Raw genomic sequence first — 20,221 nt, 5'->3', positions numbered from 1 at the left:
TGGGGTCTCCCCGGTGCTCTAGCCTCCATTTTCCTTGGTGACCCCGCGGTGACCTTTCTACTCCCCGACGGATTTTCAGCTGTTGTCACAGCCGTTTTTCTTTTACTGGTCCTCGACATATCCCTTCCCTGTGCTTTCCCCTGACCTTCAGCATCTTCGCTGCCCCTAGGACCGGGCATCAACCCCGACAATGCCGTTCCCGAACGGGAGCCCTCCAACGCGCGGCTACCTCCCGCCCACCATCACCGCGTCTGCTTTCCCCTTTAAGATTGCTTTTTGAGTTTGAGAATTTTCATATAGTTCCAATATTTTACAAAACTTTGTTCCAACAATATTGCATTTATAACAGTCACTACAGAAATGTAGACGGTGGTGTGCAGAACATGATATCAAAATGGCTATGTGTAATGAATGAGATGTCACATGTAATGTAATGTATAAATGCAAATGTGCCACACCACCCACCTCCAAACCAAAAATGAACCATCACCAACAAAAAAAAAGTTACCATTGCTCACAAATAGAAATGCAATTAAAATTCATGTTTCATGTACCACAATGTGTTACTGTTGAGCTGAAGCAAGGAGCAGAGACTGTACTCTCTTAAGGATTCCATTCAAATCTCCCAGTTTTTCCACCACATGTTTGAATGATGAAACCTTCCATACCAGCACTTCTGATGTGTCTTCTTTTTCCATCAATTTACGACTCCCCACCCCCATCATGACATAGTACTCAACTGTGTCCACCCCATTTCCAATACTTCTGTTCTCATCCTTTCCCCTCCTTCTCACAGGACGATAGATTCTCCTTGTCCTTACCTTCTATCCAACCAGCCTCAGTATTCAATGGAACATCCTGTGCTATTTCCTACTCCCTTCCCACAGCACAGATGGCTGCACAATGTTCAGCACCATTTGAGACTCCTCAGATACTGAAGCAGTCCACTTCCAAATGCAGCAAGACGTAGACAGTATCCAGGCCTGGGCTGACAAGTGGCAAGTAACATTCACACTGCACAAGTGCCAGGCAATGACTATCTCCGATAAGAGAAAATTAAATCATCACCCCATGACACTCAATGGCATTGCTGAATTCACCACAATCAACATCATGGAGGTTACCATTAACCAGAAACTGAACAAGACTAACCATAGGGGCTAGGAATCCTGCGGTGAGTAACTCATCACCTGATTCCCCAAAGCCTGTCCACCATACACAAGTCAGGTGTGTGATGGGATATTCTCCATTTGCCTGGATGAGTGCAGTTCCAACAATGCTGAAGACGCTCAACACCATCCAGGACAAAGCAGCCTGCTTGAATGGTATCCCTTCCACAAACATTCACTCCCTTCAACACTGACGAACAGTGGCAGCAGTGTGTACCATCTACAAGATGCACTGCAGTGACTCACTAAGGTTCCTGATGCAGTTACTTCCAAACCTACGACCGCTCCCATCTAGGAAGAGAAGTGCAGCAGATACCTGGAAACACCATCATCTTAAGGTTCTTCTTCAAGTCATTCACCATCCTGATTAGAAATATATTGTTGTCCCTTCACTATCGCTGGATGAAAAACTAGAAACCCCCCCCCCCCCCCCCCCACATAACAGCAGGGTGAGCGTACCTATCCCTCCGGGACTGCAGCCATTAAAGAAAGCAGCTCACCACCACCTTCTAAAGGGGAACTAGGAATGGGCAATAAATGGCATCCTAGCCAGCGATGTCCACATCCTATAAATTAATTTTAAAAAATATTTTTGACCAGAGGGGCAAGGTCATCTCGTTTAAGGCTCAGGTGGACAGGAAGGCAAGAGAGGAGTGGTAGCGGCTGGTGGGGGGAATCTTGGAGGTGGATGGGAAGTATGTGGAGGATCCGACTCCGGAACACCTCGTGAGGAAAAAGGAATTGCAGGTTTGAACTTTCTGTCCACAGGAAAAGCGGTTCAGCAGTTAAGGTGGGCAAAGGGGTTTGTACAGGAGTATGGGGAGAAGGCCAGTCGCTTGCTAGCGGGCCAGCTCTGCCGGCAGGCACAAGAGATTGTTCGGGTCTGGGATGGGGCAGGGGAGCTGGTGATGGTGCCGGAGCAGGTCAACAAGGCATTTCAGGAGTTTTATAAAACGTTGTATAGGTCGGTGCCCCCAGGGGACGAGTCGATAAGAGGGGAATATTTTTGGGGGGGTTTGGAGTGTACTAGCGTAGGAGAGGGTAGAGCTGGAAGAGCCAGTGGGGATTGAGGAGGTTCGGGCAGCGATAGGGAAGATGCAAACGGGAACTGCACCGGGCCAGATGGGTTTTCGGTGCAGTTTTATATATTGTGGGTTGGCTGGCGCCGCTTTTGATGGAGATGTTTGAAGATGCTGTGGGTAAAGGGACGCTCCCGGAGACGATGGGACAGGCATCCATTTTGTTGTTATTAAAAAAGGATAAGTGTGGGTCGTATAAGCCAATATCTTTGCTAAATGTAGACGCTAAGAGTCTTGCCAAGGTTTTGGCGCTTAAGTTGGAAGAGCGCCTCCTGTGGTGATTGCTGATGGGGTTTGTAAAGGGTAGGCGGTTGTCCTCGAATGTGCAGTTTAATAAATGTGGTGCTCTCTCCAGCAGAAGGGAGGGTGCTGGAATTGGTGGAGTTGTTGGGCGGGGAGAAGGCATTTGACCGGTTATTTGCTTGCAGTGTTTGAGAAATTTGGGATGGGGTCTAAGTTTGTGGCGTGAGTCAAATTGTTATATAGGGAACCAAAGAAGAGTACTGTAGAAGCCAGGTATTTTAAATACACTTAATATAGGTAAAAAGCTGCTTAAAGCATAAATATTAATTCCCAGTTTTAAAATGAAAGAAACTATATAATTTCCAAACTCAGTCATGAGTTTGCAAAACACAGAAGTCTGATTTTTGAGTCATTACATTTTTCCAAGGACAAGGGTTGAATCCATGGCAACGAGGAATAAGAATGAACGATTGCACGATTCTCACGCCATTTGAGATTAGGGTGAATTACATTCCCTGATTATACAAGGTGAAACATTTTAGACTGTGTTGCCTTGTTTTTAATAAATGGACAGTTAAAATATCGAATCAAATATAATATATATATATATTCGATTCCAACATTCTCATTGAAACAATCTTATAAAAGACAGTTTGAATTATATTTTCACAATTATGCCTAGCATGGCATGATAACATAAGGTCTCCATTGTTGCAGCAGTGAGGTCAGCATGAGGTCTCCATTGTGGCAATAGGTAGGTCAGCATTAGACCAGTTTTTGCTGGTTTTGATAAAGCACAATACAGTATTGCATTCTTTACATAGTGAAGATGGACAGCTTGCTATCAAATCAAATGTGTTTGAGTCCAACTCAAACCAATTAGGATTATATTGGGGTGTGATCGGATCGCTTAAGACAGATATGAAATAGTATATCCATGGACGATTTGGCCACCATTTTGAGAGAAAGAAAAAGAGAAAGCGAGAGAGAAAGGAAAAGGGAGAGACAGAGAAAGAAAAAGAGAGAAAGACAGAGAGCCAGAGACACAGAGACAGAGAGAGCCAGAAAGTAAAGGAAGAGAATTAGAAAAGAGTTCTGTATTCATATTTCATTTTCAGACTTTGACTTCAGACTTTGACTTTTAAAGTTGTGTTCGGGCTATTGTCTCAGAAGATAATTCCTGTGATTCTTTGAAGAAAATCAAATTGTCTACAAACTACCTTTTAAATGATTTTCAAGTTGTAACCAATGAACTCCAAATAAAACAATTCTTATTTGCACCTTACAAGTTTTTAACTTGAATTTCTACTGAGTTTCAGCAATGTACAAGAACAACCGGTAACCTTGAATTGAATAAACTTCGCAATCATAAGATCCTTCAAGTGCGCACAAATGAGGTGAATTCGGGGTACTTTCGGTTACATAGGGGAACAAGGCAAGGGTGTCCCATGTCCCTCCTCCTTTGTTGGTGAAGATGGAGGCAGGCTCTTGCAAAGGAGCGGGGTTGCGGGTGCTGGCAATGGCGCCACTACCGTTTTCCCCAGGGAAATATATTCAGGGAGACTGGTGATGATGCAACATTGAAAATATGGAGGCTATTTCAGCAGCACTTTTAAGTATCGAAGTTGATGCCAGGGAAATCATGTGTTCGAGCCAGGGAGGTTGGATGCTAGGTTTCGGGGGTGGGGGGAGCGGAGGGGTGATGGAAGCTAAGGACTTATTTCTAGAAGGACAGTTCACGAGCTTGGATGAGTTGACGGAGAGGTTTGGTGAGAGGCCTTTAGGTATATGCAGGTGCGGGATTTCGCGAAGAAGGTTTTCCCGACTTTTCGGTGGCACCGTCCTAATCGTTGTTGGAGGAGGTGCTGCCGGTGATGGGCTGGGCCATGTGGGGGATGGCCAAGTGGGAGGAGGAGTTGGAGATGGCAATGGAGGAGGGGTTGTGACGGGAGGTCCTGCGGAGGGTGAATGCCTGAACCTAGTGTGTGAAGCTGTGGTGGATACGGCTAAAAATGCTACATAGAGCACACCTGGTGAAGTCAAGGATGAGCTGGTTGTTTGAGGCGGTGGAGGACGCTTGTGAACAGTGTGAGAGGGGTTCGGCCAATCATGTTCTGGTCCTGCCCAAAGTTGGGACAATTCTGGAGTTTGTTCTTCAGCACCATTTTGCCGATCCTGCACGTGGATTAGGAGGAGTCCTGTTGGTGTGGAGGTCAGTCTCTCTGCCCTGTGTCTCCATATGGCTGGGGGTTCTTAAAAGTTCCTGCACTTGGAGAACGTTAAGTTCATTTTGAGGGAGACAAGTGAGGGTTCCACACGAGATGGGGTCTGTTGATATTACATGTTAAAGAGCTGGTTACATGCCAAGGGTATGGGTCATTTTCTTTGAGTTACTGGGGGTTGAAAGATAGGGGAGGGTTGCGGTTTTGTTGTACCTATATGCAGAGCTGGAAAGGCACTACTGTATTGCAATGCAACATGTCAGCCACACACAACAAACAGAAGTTAGAGGGAATATTGCCCACCACAAACCCAATCACAATGATTGACTGATTCTGCCTCCATAGCATCACCCTGCCTCTATCCGCTTACCCAAGTCCGATCAGCTATTAAAACCCTCATCTATTCCTTTGTCACCTTCAGACTTGATTACTCCAATGTTCTTCTGGTTGGCTTTTCATTATCCATCTTCAAAAACTTTATCTTATTGAAACTCTGTACTCTGAATACCAGAATTGAGTGCTACTTGCCTATATTGCCTCCTAGTCTTCCAACACATAACAATTTGATATCTGTGTTCCTAATATCTTGTGCATTCTTCCCTCTCTTCAGACTGTTCATCCCTTCAAACAACTGGGCTACCTGCTCTGAAATTCTCTTCTAAAAGCAGTCTGCGTCCCTCAAGACCAACTTTCAAAGATCATCTCTTTGACCAAGCTTTTAGTAATGTATATTGATCTCTCCTTCGGATTGATGTACATTTTTCCCCCTTGTGCCCCTGCGAAGCACCTTGGAACATTGTTTCTTTGTTAAGGGGGCTATATAAATTCAAGTTACTGTTGCAAATGCAGAAATTCCAATTTGAAAATCTTTTAAGATTCTGTTGTTTGGCTTTTACTAAGCAAGGAGACAGCTTAATCAGATAGGCTTTTCCTTGTTTGACTGCACCTTGTCTTTTTGAAAATGATATTCTTGCCAATTCAGTGAGTGTTTAACTGTTTATGCACAGCGATAATAAAAGAAGCAAACAGGTTTCCTTGAGCTTTCACAAAGAAAGCGGTTTGTTTTTTTATCCTTAAACTGGTCTAAAAAATGTAAAATATGCTCTGACTTTCGCACATACACACTCCCTTGAAATTCACACATATGAATAATTAGAGTGGGGAAGGATAGATTAATTGAATTAGAGTCCAGGGAAATAAACGGGGTATATGTCTGGTGACTGGGCTGGCATCAGGATGAATTTGGTGGTTTTGTGATTTCCCTCAATTCCCCAATGCTTCTGGTTTGCGAGGCTTTAACGATGTAGATGGTTTTCTTTTTTTTTAAACAAACAGTTTTTAATGAAGTATTTTTGGCATAACAAGCAACCACAGTACAAAAAACAATAGAATACAAAGAACAGTAATCAAAAAAAACAGCCGCCGACATACGTTCCTCCAAGGCCCACCTATTTAACCCACAACTCTATACTACCCTAGCACCGCCCCCTCCCCTGCTGATGATTAATTCCCCGCAAAGAAGTAAATGAATGGTTGCCACCTCCGAGCGAACCCTGACACCAACCCTCTCAATGCGAACTTGATCTTTTCCAGGCCGAGAAAGCTTGCCATGTCGATTAACCAGACTTCTGACTTCGGAGGCCTAGACTCCCTCCAAGCCAGTAGTATCCGTCGCTGAGCTGCCAAGGAGGAAAAGGCCAGAACATCTGCCTCTCCCTCCTCCTGAACACCTGGATACACCCAACACGCCAAAGATCACGACCCCTGGACTCATTTCCACCCTTGTCTTGGGCAGCACGGTAGCATGGTGGTTAGCATAAATGCTTCACAGCTCCAGGGTCCCAGGTTCGGTTCCCGGCTGGGTCACTGTCTGTGCGGAGTCTGCATGTCCTCCCCGTGTGTGCGTGGGTTTCCTCCGGGTGCTCCGGTTTCCTCCCACAGTCCAAAGATGTGCGGGTTAGGTGGATTGGCGATGCTAAATTGCCCGTAGTGTCCTAAAAAGTAAGGTTAAGGGGGGGTTGTTGGGTTACGGGTATAGGGTGGATACGTGGGTTTGAGTAGGGTGATCATTGTTCGGCACAACATCGAGGGCCGAAGGGCCTGTTCTGTGCTGTACTGTTCTAATTCTAATACCCTGGACTTGACATCCACGAACCCCTGCCTATGTTTAGGGCATGCCCAGAACAAATAGACATGGTTTGCTGGTCCACCCGCACATCTGACACACTTGTCCTCCACCCCAAATAATCTACTCATCCGGGTCGCTGTCATGTGCGCCCGGTGCACTACCTTAAACTGGATCAAGCTGAGCCTTGCGCATGTAGCGGTCGCATTGACCCTGCTCAGCGCCTCTGCCCATAGGTCGTCCTCCATCTCACCCCCCAGTTCCTCCTCCCACTTACGCTTCAGCTCCTCTGTATGCGTCTCCTCCGCCCCCATTAATTCTTTGTAGATGTCCGAGATGCTCCCCTCCCCCACCCATCCCCGAGACACTACCCTAGCTTGAATCCCTCTTCGTGGCAGGAGTAGGAAGGATGGTACCTGCCTGCGCAGAAAGTCCCGCACCTGTAGATATCTGAAATCATTCCCTGCTGTCAGCCCAAACTTCTCCTCCTGCACCCTTAAGCTAGGAAAGCTCCCTTCCAGAAACAGGTCCCCCATCTTCCCAATCCTCGCCCTTTGCCATTTCTGAAATCCCCCATCTAAGCTCCCCGGAGTGAACCGATGATTGTTACATATTGGGGACCAAACCGACACCCTCACTGTACCAACAGATCTCCTCCATTGACCCCAGATCCTCAGGGCCGCCACCACCACGGGCTGGTGGAATATCCCACCAGCGGGAACGGCAATGGTGCCGTTATCAGCACCCCTAAGCTGGTGCCCCTTCCACCCGCTCCCAAGCCGCCCCCGTTCCCACCACCCACTTCTTTACCATCGCAATATTGGCCGCCCAGTAATAATTACTAAAATTTGGCAGGGCAAGCCCTCCCTCCCCCAGATTCCTCTCGAGCATCACCTTCTTCACCCACGGGGACTTACCCGCCCAAACAAAGCCCAAAATGATTTTGTTGATCGTCTTAAAAAAAGACTGCGGTATGAAAATCGGGAGGCATTGGAACACAAATAAAAATTTCGACAATATCGTCATCTTAACCGTCTGCTCACCTCCCCAGAACCAGCCCTTTCCAGCAATTGCCAGCGGCTCTATGGCTAGCGCAAACAGCAGCGGGGAGAGGGGACATCCCTGTCTTGTCCCCCGGTACAGCCTAAAATAGTCCGAGGTCGTATTGTTTGTCCTTACACTAGCTTCCGGAGCCTGGTACAGCAGCCTGACCCAATCGATAAAGCCCCTACCAAACCCAAGTCTCCCAACATCTCCCATAAATAGTCCCACTCTACCCGGTCAAACGCCTTCTCTGCATCCATGGCCACAACTACCTCTACCTCCCTGCACTCCGGGGGCATCATAATCATGGTAAGCAACCTTCTAATATTGGCCACCAACTGCCTACCCTTGACAAATCCGGTTTGGTCCTCCATAATCACATCCGGCACACAATCTTCAATCCTGAAGGCCAACACTTCGGCCAGCAGCTTAGCCTCCACATTGAGCAACGAGATTGGCCTGTAGGACCCATACAGCTCCGGGTTTTTGTCCCGCTTCAATATTAATAAGATGGTGGGCTGTGACATCGTCGGGGGAAGCACCCTCTATCCCTCGCCCCGTTAAAAACCTTAACCAGCAACGGCCCTAATATCCCCGAAAATTTATTGTATAATTCTGCCAGAAACCCATCCGGCCCTGGAGCTTTGCCCGACTGCATTGCCTTCAAGCCCTCAGAAATTTCTTCTAATCGGAGCCCCCAACTCATCCACCAGCTCCCTGCCCACCCTTGGGAAAGTCAGCCGGTCCAAAAAGCGTTTCATCTCCTCGGGCTCCGAGTGGCAAAGTCCGCTATAAAAATCCCTGAACCCCCTATTTAGCCAAGCCGAATCCCCTACCAGGTTCCCATCCCCGTCGACCACCTTATCGATTCCCCTGGCCGCCTCCCTCTTCCTCAACTGCTGAGCCAGCATTCTGCTAGCTTTCTCCCCAGATTCATACAGCGTCCCCCTCGCCTTTCTAAGCTGCTCCACTGCCTTGCCCGTGGACAGTACCCCAAACTCCGCCTGCAGCCTCCGATGCTCCCTTAACAGTTCCACCCCTGGGGTCACCGCATACCTCCTATCTATCCGTAGGATGTCCTTGATCAGTCGGTCCGTCTCTGCCCTATCCGTCCTGTCTCAATGTGCTTGGATTGAAATCAACTCCCCTCTCACCACTGCCTTCAGCGCCTCCCAGACCACCGCTGGTGGGACTTCCCCCGTGTCACTGACCTGCAGGTAGTCCAGCACACATTTTCTTACTCTCTCACACACCGCCTCATCCGCCAACAGGCCGACGTCCAATCGCCACTGCGGGTGCTGAAAGCTCTCCTCACTGACCTGCAGTTCCACCCAATGTGGGGCACGGTCCGAGATAGTGACGGCCGAGTACCCAGTGTCCACCACCCCCGCCAGCAGATCCCTACTCAAAATGAAAAAGTCGATCCGGGAATACACTGTGTACATGCGAGTAGAAAGAAAACCCCTTAGCTGTCGGCTGTCTAAACCTCCATGGGTCGATCCCCCCAATCTGTTCCATGAACCCTATCAACTCCTTTGCCATCGCTGGCACCTACCCCGTTCTCGAGCATGACTGGTCCAGGCCGGGGTCAATAACCGTGTTAAAATACCCTCCCATCACCAGCTTGTGCGAGTCCAAATCCGGTATCTTCCCCAGTACCTTCCTAATGAAATCAACATCGTCCCAGTTTGGCGCATAGACGTTGACCAATACCACTTTCCTCCCCTCCAGCTTACCACTCACCATGATATAACAGCACCCCCACCCGCGTCCAAAACAATACTGCCTGCCTGGAATTGCACCCGCTTATTAATGAAAATCACCACCCCTCTCGTCTTAGTATGCAGTCCCGGGAGGAAGACCTGACTGACCCAAACCTTCCTCAGCCTAACTTGATCTGCCACTTACAGGTGCGTCTCCTGCAGTACCACCACATCCGCCTTCAGAGCCCTCAGGTGCACGAACACACGGGCCCTCTTGACAGGCCCATTCAGCCCTCTCCCTCTAACATTCCAAGCGATCAGTCTGGTTGGGGGCACCGTTCCCCCCCCCCCCCCCCCCCCCCCCACGATTATCAACCAGCCCTCTTTCTGGGCCCACCCCCCCGCCACGCCGCCAACTGCCCGCCTCCAGGCAGCCCCCACCCCGACCTCTCTCCATTCCCAGACCAAATTCCCTCCCTCATCAGCAGAATAGCTCCCCCCCCCCGCACCCAGCAACATCACTCTATTGCCCCACCCCTGCCCTGTATTGAACCAGTATACACCCCCACCGTGCTTCTGTGAACTAGCTCACTCAGCTAGCCTGGTGGCTCTCGCCTCCAGCGCCGCAAAGTCTCCCACCTATTGTTCCCTACTCCTCTCCCCACCCCCCGCCCATCGAAACCACTTCCCTCATCAAACCAAGATCGAACAATCTCCTAATTACCATAGGAGGCAGCCCAAGACAGACAGAGACCCCCACAGCACACCCCTCAGTAGTGCAAATTAAAATAATACGAAATAAAACATAGAAAACCCCCACCAACCACCCCATCAAAACACCAAAAAAAAACCCCAACAATGACCAAATATCTTTTACTCCCCCGTCTTCACCTAATCTTCAAAGACAAACAAAAAAAGCAAGGACAACAATCAAACCATATATGGAGAGGGACAGCATGGTAGCATTGTGGTTAGCACAATTGCTTCACAACTCCAGGGTCCCAGGTTCGATTCTGGCTTGGGTTACTGTCTGTGCGGAGTCTGCACATCCTCCCCGTGTGTGCTCTTACAGGTTGTAAGTTGGAGAGAAGAAGGAAGGAGGGATCCTACTCAATTCTGCTATCATAAGCATCTCAGCTGTTGAGACCAACATCTTGGTCTTTGCGAGGCCGATATCTTGGCCTTTGCCTCCCTGGTAGCCCGGAGACGGATCTTGTTAATGTGGAGGGACTCAAAGCCCCCAATGTAGAGACCTGGGTTAGTGACATGTTGCCTTAAGAGGGTCAATGTTAGGGTTCTCCCGGAGATGGCAGCTGTTCGTCGACTTTCTCGTGGAAAATCCAAATGTCAGCAGATGCAGTATTCCAAAGGGGGGGGGTTGTTGTTGTATGGTTGAGGTGCGTGAAGATCGAGCTTTTGGTGGTGGTGGGGGGGGGGGATGTTTATTTTACCATGTTGATGTCATTGTTTATGTTACTCTTATAAAACATTTCAAATACCTTAATAAAATATTATTTTTAAAAAGCGCCTCAGCCCTTACGGCAGAGAAAGCAGAAGCTTACCATACAAAGAAGGGGTCTGTCACATGACCATGACCCAGTGATTTAAAATTAGGCATTATTAGTGTATTCCACCTTGTAACTTTCTCAGTTCATGTCTGGAATCTTCTCACTCAACCAGGATCCCATTGATTAACTGATTGGGTTTAAAGAGTATTCCCATTGTAGCTTGATTCATTCATAGCTAGGAACTCCCTGGAGAATATCTCAGATGATTGCCTTTATAATGGGAACAGCATATGTGGCTCACTCATATTCTTCTGAGTTCGGGGTGCACGGTGGCATAGTGGTTAGCACTGCAACCTACGGCGCTGAGGATCCAAGTTTGATCCCGGCCCTGGGTCACTGTCCGTGTGGAGTTAGCACATTCTCCCTGTGGCTGCATGGGTTTCACCTCCACAACCCAAAAATGTGCATGGCAGATGGGTTGGCCACACTAAATTGTCTCTGAATTGGAAAAAAGTAATTGGGTACTCAAAATTTTTAGAAATTTTTTTTCTCGGAGGTCATTTCTCTTGATGGGTATCTGCAGACATGGTGTCTCCATCTCAACAATTGCAATATGGAGAGTATAGTGATGGAAATTGTGTAGCCATGTTTAGTTGCGAGCCCATGTCACACATAGTGCATCACAGCTCCAGGGACCTGGGTTCAATTCTGGCCTCGGGTGACTGTGGAGTTTGCACTTCCTTCCAGTGTATGCGTGGGTTTCCTCCGGGTGCTCCGGTTTCCTCCCACAGTCCAAAAATGTGCAGGTTAGATGGATTGGCCATGATAAATTGTCCCTTAGTGCCCAAAAGGTTAGGCGGGGTTACTGTGATAGGGTGGAGGCATGGGCTTAAGTAGGGTGCTCTTTCCAAGAGCTGGTGCAGGCTCGATGGGCCGAATGGCCTCCTTCTGCATGGTAAATTCTACGATAGTCTTTGTTATAAGAAGGTCTATTTGAAATAAAAGTATGTTTTTAAAAGTTCAATTCTGGTTTCCAGCCAAAATATCATTGTTCGGCATGAAGAATGCTTTGCTGACAGGGTTCAGGCTAATAAAGATACAGTTCATATAAGAAAATGTTTAAAGAACAAATTAATAAAATTATATAAAACAGAAGATTTAAAATCAGGTCCAGATTTTTGGCACAAACATACATTCTAGCCTGACATTGTAAACTGCATAATTTGTTAGACACACATGATCTTCCTAACCCTTAGTTTTCACTCATTACTAATTCCGCTTTGATATGGTAAAATTGAGATGGAAGGAATGTTTCCAGAGAAACCATTACCAATGCTACTGTATACCGGCAACCAGATGTTCGAGTGAGATAAAACAGATGTTCACTATTTACTTATTCATCTCTCACAAATAAGACATTTGGCCTCTGCATCATACTTCCCAAAGCTGCACAAATGAGGTTGCGAAACAGAGGCTGGCACATCACATTGGCGTAAGACAAAAACCAATGCCAAGCCAAAGATGGGGAAAAGACTGAAAGATTGGTGAAAGATTTTAAGGATCAAAGGACAACAGTATTATAGAGGATTAGGGATTTAGAGAAGGAATTCTTGAGCCCAAGTCCTAGCTGATTGAAGGCACAGATGTCAAATGTGGGGCAAAGGGAGTGGGGGATGTTCAAGAGTTCAGAATTGGGAGGAATGCAACGTTCTCAGAGTGTCGCAGAGCACAGAAGTACTTTGTTTTTTAGCCATTTAAAGTGCTATACTTCAATAGCAGAAGAGCCTGAGGTTAGAGACAAATTCATTTTACTCAGCATGTTAGGATCTAGAACACATTGCCAGAAGCAATGGGGGAAGCAGATTCAATAATAACTTTCAAAAGGAAATTGAATAAAAACCCAAAGGGGAAAAAAATGCAGGGGTTATGGAGAAAGGACAGGGATGTAGGATCAATTCAATAGCTATTACAAAGAGTCAGCACTGGTATGAAGGAGCCATCTGTGCTTTATTATCCTATGACTAAGAGATTCCAGGCTTTGGTATGAACACAATTTTACAGCAGAAAAATCTAGGCATCAGCTAGCCTAAAGGCAGCTAGTTTGTAAGTGGATTCTGTCTTGAAAGTTGCATACTTTGTTTTTGTTTTAACATAAAAAGGGTAGAAAACATATGTGCCTAACTGGAAAACAGCATTCTGCTTCCTTGGATATTTTTTGAAAAATGAAATGATTTGTTGATTCCTATTCAGCCTCTTTCATAATAAACCAACCTATGTGGGCAGACATCAATTTTATTTTCAAATTAACTGGCCAATAACTAGTCCCCCAAAAAATGTGTTCAAGATTATTTCAGACAAAGTCCAACACTAGCGATACTTTATGCTCATTTGGGACCTAGTACAGTACTATTATTTAATATAAAACGAAAAAGAATTGCTTGTTCTGCATAAATGCGTTGTCAATTTTTTACACTATAAACTATCAGACGACATCATGAACAGTCCAACTTTGTGCTGGTTTTGGCTCAAAGATAATTAGAGGATACCATGAACCCAAAAGAGCAATTTATGATCAATAGCAGATATTAGCCAGCAGCTCAGACTGACAATTAGTTATGGGAAAATTATATAAAAGACATCAATCCCCAGATGGTGAAACAAAGTTTGGATAAAAAATGCAGAGATGCACATTAATATCAAAAACTGCATGTCCAAACAAGTCACCCATGATCAGATAAATTCCAAAAGAACAGGATTTTTACTGAACCTGGGACTGTTACATCCATTTATTTACTTATTTTGTTTACACAGACATGCCTCTCTGGGGAATGAAATGTGGGTTGGCTTTCACTATATTTTTATACCTATACCTTTAATGGGCTAAAAGATGGGGGGAAACTTACTGAACGTGACAGCTATAACAAGCTCCGTCTCATCATGCTTTACATCAGCTACAATCCGACAATTGGAGTTTGTTAGGCGAGCCTTTTCCGTTCCTATTGCAGCAAGGAATTCTCTACAAAAAGTTGGAAAGGAAATGTAAATGAACACAAACTGCCAATATAAATGAGAAATTAAATAAATATTTTCATGCATTTCTCTATTCAACGGAGATGTACATTATCATAAATAGTTGGAACAATGCAGGACATGTGTCTTATTTGCGAGACATTTCAAGATTTAAAAAAATGTTTATTAAAAATTTTCCAAAGGTGACTTCTGGGGGCAGCATGAGGAGAACAATCGAACAGGAGGTGGCACCTCCCCGAGAAGATTTTGATTTTGGCACCTTTGGGGGGTGATTGGGGGGGAAACAATTAGTTCCGTGGGATAAGATTCCCCCAGAAAAGGAATGCACAAAAAGTACAAAATAAGGCACCAGACAAGTAAAGATGCATTGTCAAACTCAGAAGCCTCGCGAGCCTTGTCTGCTGAGAAAATGGTGGCAGCTCCTGCTGCAACTTTGGCCACTCCACTGATGGCCAAGATACTCACAGGCATCTTGGCAGTGGAGCTTAAGAAGATACGGCAGGCTGTCTCTGAGGACCTCGACAAAGGAGTCAAAGGGGCCCTGGCCCCCATTCGGGCGGCCGTGGCAAAAACAGACCCGACGGTAAAGGTCTGGTGATACAGGCTAGGAGAGGCAGAGTGACCAGGTTGCCACCCTGGAAGCAGAGATGGGAAGCGAAGCTGGGGGTAAAAAGGCACACAGGGCCAAGGTGAACAATCTGGAGAATCGTTCCAAAAGGTGGAACTTGAGAATTGTAGGACTGACAGAGGATATGGAAGGCCTGAATCCAATCGAATATATGCAGTACACATCTGGGAAGATAGTGGGGGATGCTGGAATGATATCTCCTCCCGAGCTGGATTGGGTCCAGAGGTCGTTCGGGCAAAGGCCCCGTTCTGGTGAACCACTGCGGGCGATCATTGTGCGGTTCCATAGTTACCAGAAGGAGCGATTTCTGTGGTGGGTAAAGGACCATTGGGACTACAAATGGGATAGCCAGGCCATTAGGTTCGACCAGGAGTGGCACTGACTAAGAGGCGTGCAGCATTCAACAAGGCCAAGGCCGTGCTGTTCAGGAACAATGTTCAATTTGGTGTGGTATACCCTACACGCTTCAGAGTGACTTACGACTCAAAAGACAACTACTTTGATGCGCCTGAGGAGGCTGATGCGTTTGTGAAGCAGCATGGAATGGACGACATGAAAATTGTATTTATTGTGAGATTTCGGTTTGGGCAGAGGGCGTGTGATTTTTGGAATTAGTTGGGGTTTGTATTTTTCCTGTACATTTATAGGATGGGTATTATTCTTTTTTCTTTGGCTATTAGAGTTGGATGTGGGTGGGGGTGGGGGCTGGTTGGTGTTATGGTTATTTGTCCTGTTTTTACTCAGGACGGGGGTCATCCTTCACTAACTGTAGAGTTAGCTAATGGGAGTTGGGGGGGGGGGGGGTGTTTAACTGCAGCTCATTGCATTAGGGGAGTTTTAATGATGAGTTTAGGATTTTTGTTTTTGTTTTGTTTGGTGTTAGGGGTGGGGTCCTTTGTTTGCCTTGTTGCTGTTTACTGGTTTATCTGGATGTGTTAGGAGGCAAGCTGGGGAGGGGAGGGCAGGATGAGGTTGGTTCTCTGATGTGACTACAACGTTTTCTTTGTTCTGTCCGATGGAGGGGGGGTTTCGGCAGCCATCTGTTTAGCACAGGGCTAAATCACTGGCTTTGAAAGCAGACCAAGGCAGGCCAGCAACACGGTTCAATTCCCATACCAGCCTCCCCGAACAGGCACCGGAATGTGGCGACTAGGGGCTTTTCACAGTAACTTCATTTGAAGCCTACTTGTGACAATAAGCGATTTTCATTTCATTTTCATTTCATCCAGTGTCGGCATTCTCTGGGTAGTTGCTGGGTTCTCACTTGGAGGGTATAACTCACTCTAGATCGGTTGGGGGGGGGGGGGGGGGGGGGGAGAGGAGACAGCCCCCTGAAACTAAGAGAAAAGGGCAAAAAGTGTAGTACTGTACTGGGAGCCACCTTATCCCCCTACATTACGCCACCAGACGTTTCCTCAAATTTTTAAAGAAAAGGTCTCAAGTATTTCTTTGGAGGTTAGCAAAACCCACAGTTTTACACAAATTCAAATTACTGAACTCTGAAACACACACATCCAGCTGTGTACACACATACAAATACAAGTGGGCAGCATGGTAGCACAAGTGGATAGCACTGTTGCTTCAAACGCCAGGGTCCCAGGTTCTATTCCCCTCTGGGTCACTGTGCGGAGTCTGCACGTTCTCCCAGTGTCTGTGTGGGTCTTCACCAGGTGCACTGGTTTCCTCCCACAGTCCAAAAACGTGCAGGTTAGGTGGATTGGCCATACTAAATTGCCCTTAGTGTCCAAAAAGGTTAGTAGGGGTTATTGGGTTACGGGGATAGAGTGGAAGTGAGGGCTTAAGTGGGTCGGTGCAGACTTGATGGGCCGAATGGCCTCCTTCTGCACTGTATGTTCTATGGTCCTCAAGTACTAAACTGTCAAAATCCCTGCTAAGTGTCTTCTATAGCATATTTCAAAGAGATTGCATTTGGAGCTTCCTTCAGCCAGAAGTGCCTAATGATGATCCAATGTCTCCTCCTGAGGTCTCCATCAGCAAAGATCCCAATCTTCCGCAATTCAATTTATTCCAAAAGGTATCAAGAAACAATTGAGTGCACTGGATATAACAAGGTCCAGACAACATGCCAGCTGTAACATTGAAGACTTGTGTGCACCTAAACTAGCTGCACCAATGGCCAAGCTGTTCCACTACAGCTACTGTATTGGAACGCACTCAACAAAGTGAAAAATTGCTCACATATGTCCTGTCCTCAAAAAGGGCAAATCCAGTCCAAACAGTTACCACCCCGTCAGTGTACTCTCAATCATTAGCAAACAATAATAAAGGCCTGGATTAAAAAAGGGCAGGACTGCGTACTAATTATACCTGGGATACAAGGTGCTCAAGGCAGAAGAATGAGAGGAGGAGGGTTGGCAAAGAAAACATTGGTGTTGGAGATAGAGAATAGTCTCGAGGAGTCGAGGTCAGAATCTATTTTGTTAGTATTAAGAAATGACAGAGTTGTCATTATATTACTGGGTGTATTCTAAAGGCCACCATCTAGGGGGAAAGACTTAAAGGAGAAAGAATATGGTGGAGTGATAATGGGGAACTTAAAATATCTTATTACAGATTGGGGCAATAATAAAGTAAAGGGCAGGGTGGAGGATGAGTTCATGAAATGTGTTCAGGAGAATTTTCTTTATCAGTACATTTCTAGCCGAACGAGGAAAGACACATTCTTAAATCTGGTTCTGGGGAATGAGGGGAGTCAAGACAATCAGTGTCACTGGGGAAGATCTAGGCAACTGTGATCCCGAGGGAACAGCATATCATACGATAGAGGCTAGTTATGAAGAAGGACAAGGCACAATCTAGAGTTAAAATACTTAATTGTTGGGCAGCACGGTGGTGCACTGGTTAGCACTGCTGCCTTGCAGTGCTGAGGACCTGGGTTTGTTCTGGTCCCGGGTCACTGTCCATGTGGAGTTTGCACATCCTCCCCTTGTCTGCGTGGCTCTCACCCCCACAACCCAAAGATGTGCAGGGTAGGTGGACTGGCCATGCTAAATTGCCCCTTAATTGGAATTTTTTTTTAAAAAACAAATAAATGTTTAAAAAAAATCTTTTAAAAAAAAGACTTAGTTGAAGGAGAGTGAATTTCATTGGGTTGTGAAGGGCCCAATGCAGATAAATTGGAATCAGAGATTTACAGGCAAAATTATAACAGAACACTTGATGTACATCCTGACATGAGGGAAAGGGTAGAGCAACCAAAGCCAGGGCTCCTGGATGACAAAGGAGATATAAAGATGTAACAGGATGTGTATGACAGATATCAGGTTGATGACACGATTGAGAACTAGGCACATTGTTGTTTCTTGAAAAAACAAACTTTAAAAAACCTGCACCACTAATATTCTTCTGAGGGAATGATATATCACAGTTCTAAAATTACTTTTGCAGGGTGACAGAATTTGTTCGGCAGTAATTATCACTTGTTTAAAAATGGACGAGTTCTAATTTTTACATCTGTCTTTAGTGTCCAGCCAGTGGGTATGTAACACAAATTCATGCTATTACATGAATTTCAATTAGAGTGATTACTTGCAAGACATATCAGCCTTTCTGTTCATATAGGCTTGTATCAGGGAGCAGAAAAACTGTCTCTGTATGATCACTCCATTAGTTGCACTTGTGAATGTGCCTGGGCAGAATATTGGAGAGGGCATTGGAAGTGGGGTCCGCAAAACATTTTGTTCAGCTCAAGCCTGGGGTTTGAAACCGTCTGCCATATTTTGCCTGAAGCCTAAAACATGGAGATCTTAAGTTGGTTGCTGCCTGCCTTGCCGGAAACTACTGTATGTGCTGGTTTCAAATTGCTTGCTGCTGATGTAGTGTGCTTTGCATTGTAGCTAATCTCAGCAGTAAATCATAGTGCTGGAAATTGCTGCTTTAATGCTTAACCTCAATGCCAATTCTTATTGGTGTTGTTAGAAATGTTGTAGATTGATTGCTGCTTTAATCACTAGTCTTTTGTGAGTCCATAATAACTGCATGTTGAACCATGGTAGCTACTGGTTTTATGAGTTAACTTCTTATTAATAGTCTTATGTGTGAAAAAACTGTGGATTGGTGCTGCTTTAATCACAGTAGTGTAATATTAGGAAACCACAAATCACTACTGTGATTAAAGTACTGTGTGGAGGCAGCACGGGGACGCAGTGGGTTAGCCCTGCTGCCTCACAGCACTGAGGCCCCAGGTTTGATCCCGGCTCTGGGTCACTGTCCGTGTGGAGTGTGGTGAATGTACATCATGTAATTCACACTGTATAGCATTGTGTCCTTGTGGGCTCTGTCTGTGAGCTGTTGTGCGGCTCTGCCCACAGAGGGAGATGAGGAGCTTGTACAGGGCTCCACCCTCGGCTCCGCCCATGGCCCATCCCACTACCGGAAGTATAAAGTGCAGCAGCCTTGTGAGTCTGCCCTCAGTTCTTCTGGTCGCAGGCAGGCTCAGTTGTAAGTCTATTAAAGCCACAGTTTACTTCCTATCATGTCTCGAGTGAATTGATGGTCACATCATGGAGTTTGCACATTCTCTCCGTGTTTGCATGGGCTTCGCCCCCACAACCCAAAGATGTGCAGGCAAGGTGGATTGGACACGCTAAATTGCCCCTTAATTGGAAAAATGAATTGGGTACTCTAAATATATATTTTTTTAAAGCACTATGTGGAGGAGCAGGGTATCTCTGGCAGCAGCTTCCAGGTTTCCAAGATGAGTTGTTCATGTACGGTCACTAGAAATTGCCCCTCAGGTGTCCAGGGATGTGCAGGTTAGGTTACGGGGTTACAGTGGGTGGACATGGGTAGAGTGCTCTTCTGAATTGTCACTGTAGACTCGATGGGCCAAATGGTCTCCTTCTGCACTGCAGGGATTCTATGATTTACCCTGTGATAACAGCGATAGCCTCACTGTTTTTGCTATGGCAAGGTGACTTCCGGTGGCGGACATGAGCTGATCGGTCACACAGAAGGTAGCTCCCACTTGGGAAGCTTAGGTCTTGACCCTTACTACCCAGTTAACAGACGCTTTGTTGGGGAAAAGTGCAGAATAATTGGAGGGTATTGGTTTCTCCTCCATAGGCTGACTACAACACCCGGCAGAAGTTGAATTAGGCTTCAACTGAAGAGGTGGAAGGTCCTTGTGGCGCAGCAACAGAAAGGATGGCGGAGTTGGATATGTCGTCGTTGCCTACCCCACTGCCGGTGGAGCAGTTGATGGCATTTATCCTACCCCACTGCCAGTGGAGCAGCTGATGCCATTTATCAAGGGGAAATTCAAGAGTCATCGGCAAGAGTTGCAGGAAGACCGGTCCAAAGCGATTGAGGGAGCAGTAGCCCCTCTTCACGGGTCTCTGGAGAGTGTGGAGCAGCTGTTGGGAGTTTCAGGGCGCAACGATCCACGAGGTGGAAAGAGCGATGTCTAACCATAGTGTTGGATCATGGAGCTGGAGGTGGAGGTGGCATT

At 46.3% G+C, this 20,221-nt stretch overlaps 1 protein-coding gene across 1 annotated transcript in view; it reads right to left on the bottom strand.

The window, feature by feature from the left end:
• The window catches only part of mrpl53 (mitochondrial ribosomal protein L53), a 38,702-nt gene that overhangs the window by 3,067 nt on the left and 15,414 nt on the right, over positions 1-20,221 (bottom strand). Inside the window, exon 2 of the mRNA XM_038809690.1 lies at positions 13,997-14,109. Coding sequence (XP_038665618.1) covers positions 13,997-14,109 — 113 coding nt within the window. The remainder of the gene's footprint in view (positions 1-13,996; positions 14,110-20,221) is intronic.

The sequence above is a fragment of the Scyliorhinus canicula genome, chromosome 10, assembly GCF_902713615.1.
Source record: "Scyliorhinus canicula chromosome 10, sScyCan1.1, whole genome shotgun sequence".
Taxonomy (NCBI): domain Eukaryota; kingdom Metazoa; phylum Chordata; class Chondrichthyes; order Carcharhiniformes; family Scyliorhinidae; genus Scyliorhinus; species Scyliorhinus canicula.
The sequence above is the reverse complement of the archived record's forward strand: the minus strand, read 5'-3'. Positions and strand labels throughout refer to the sequence as shown.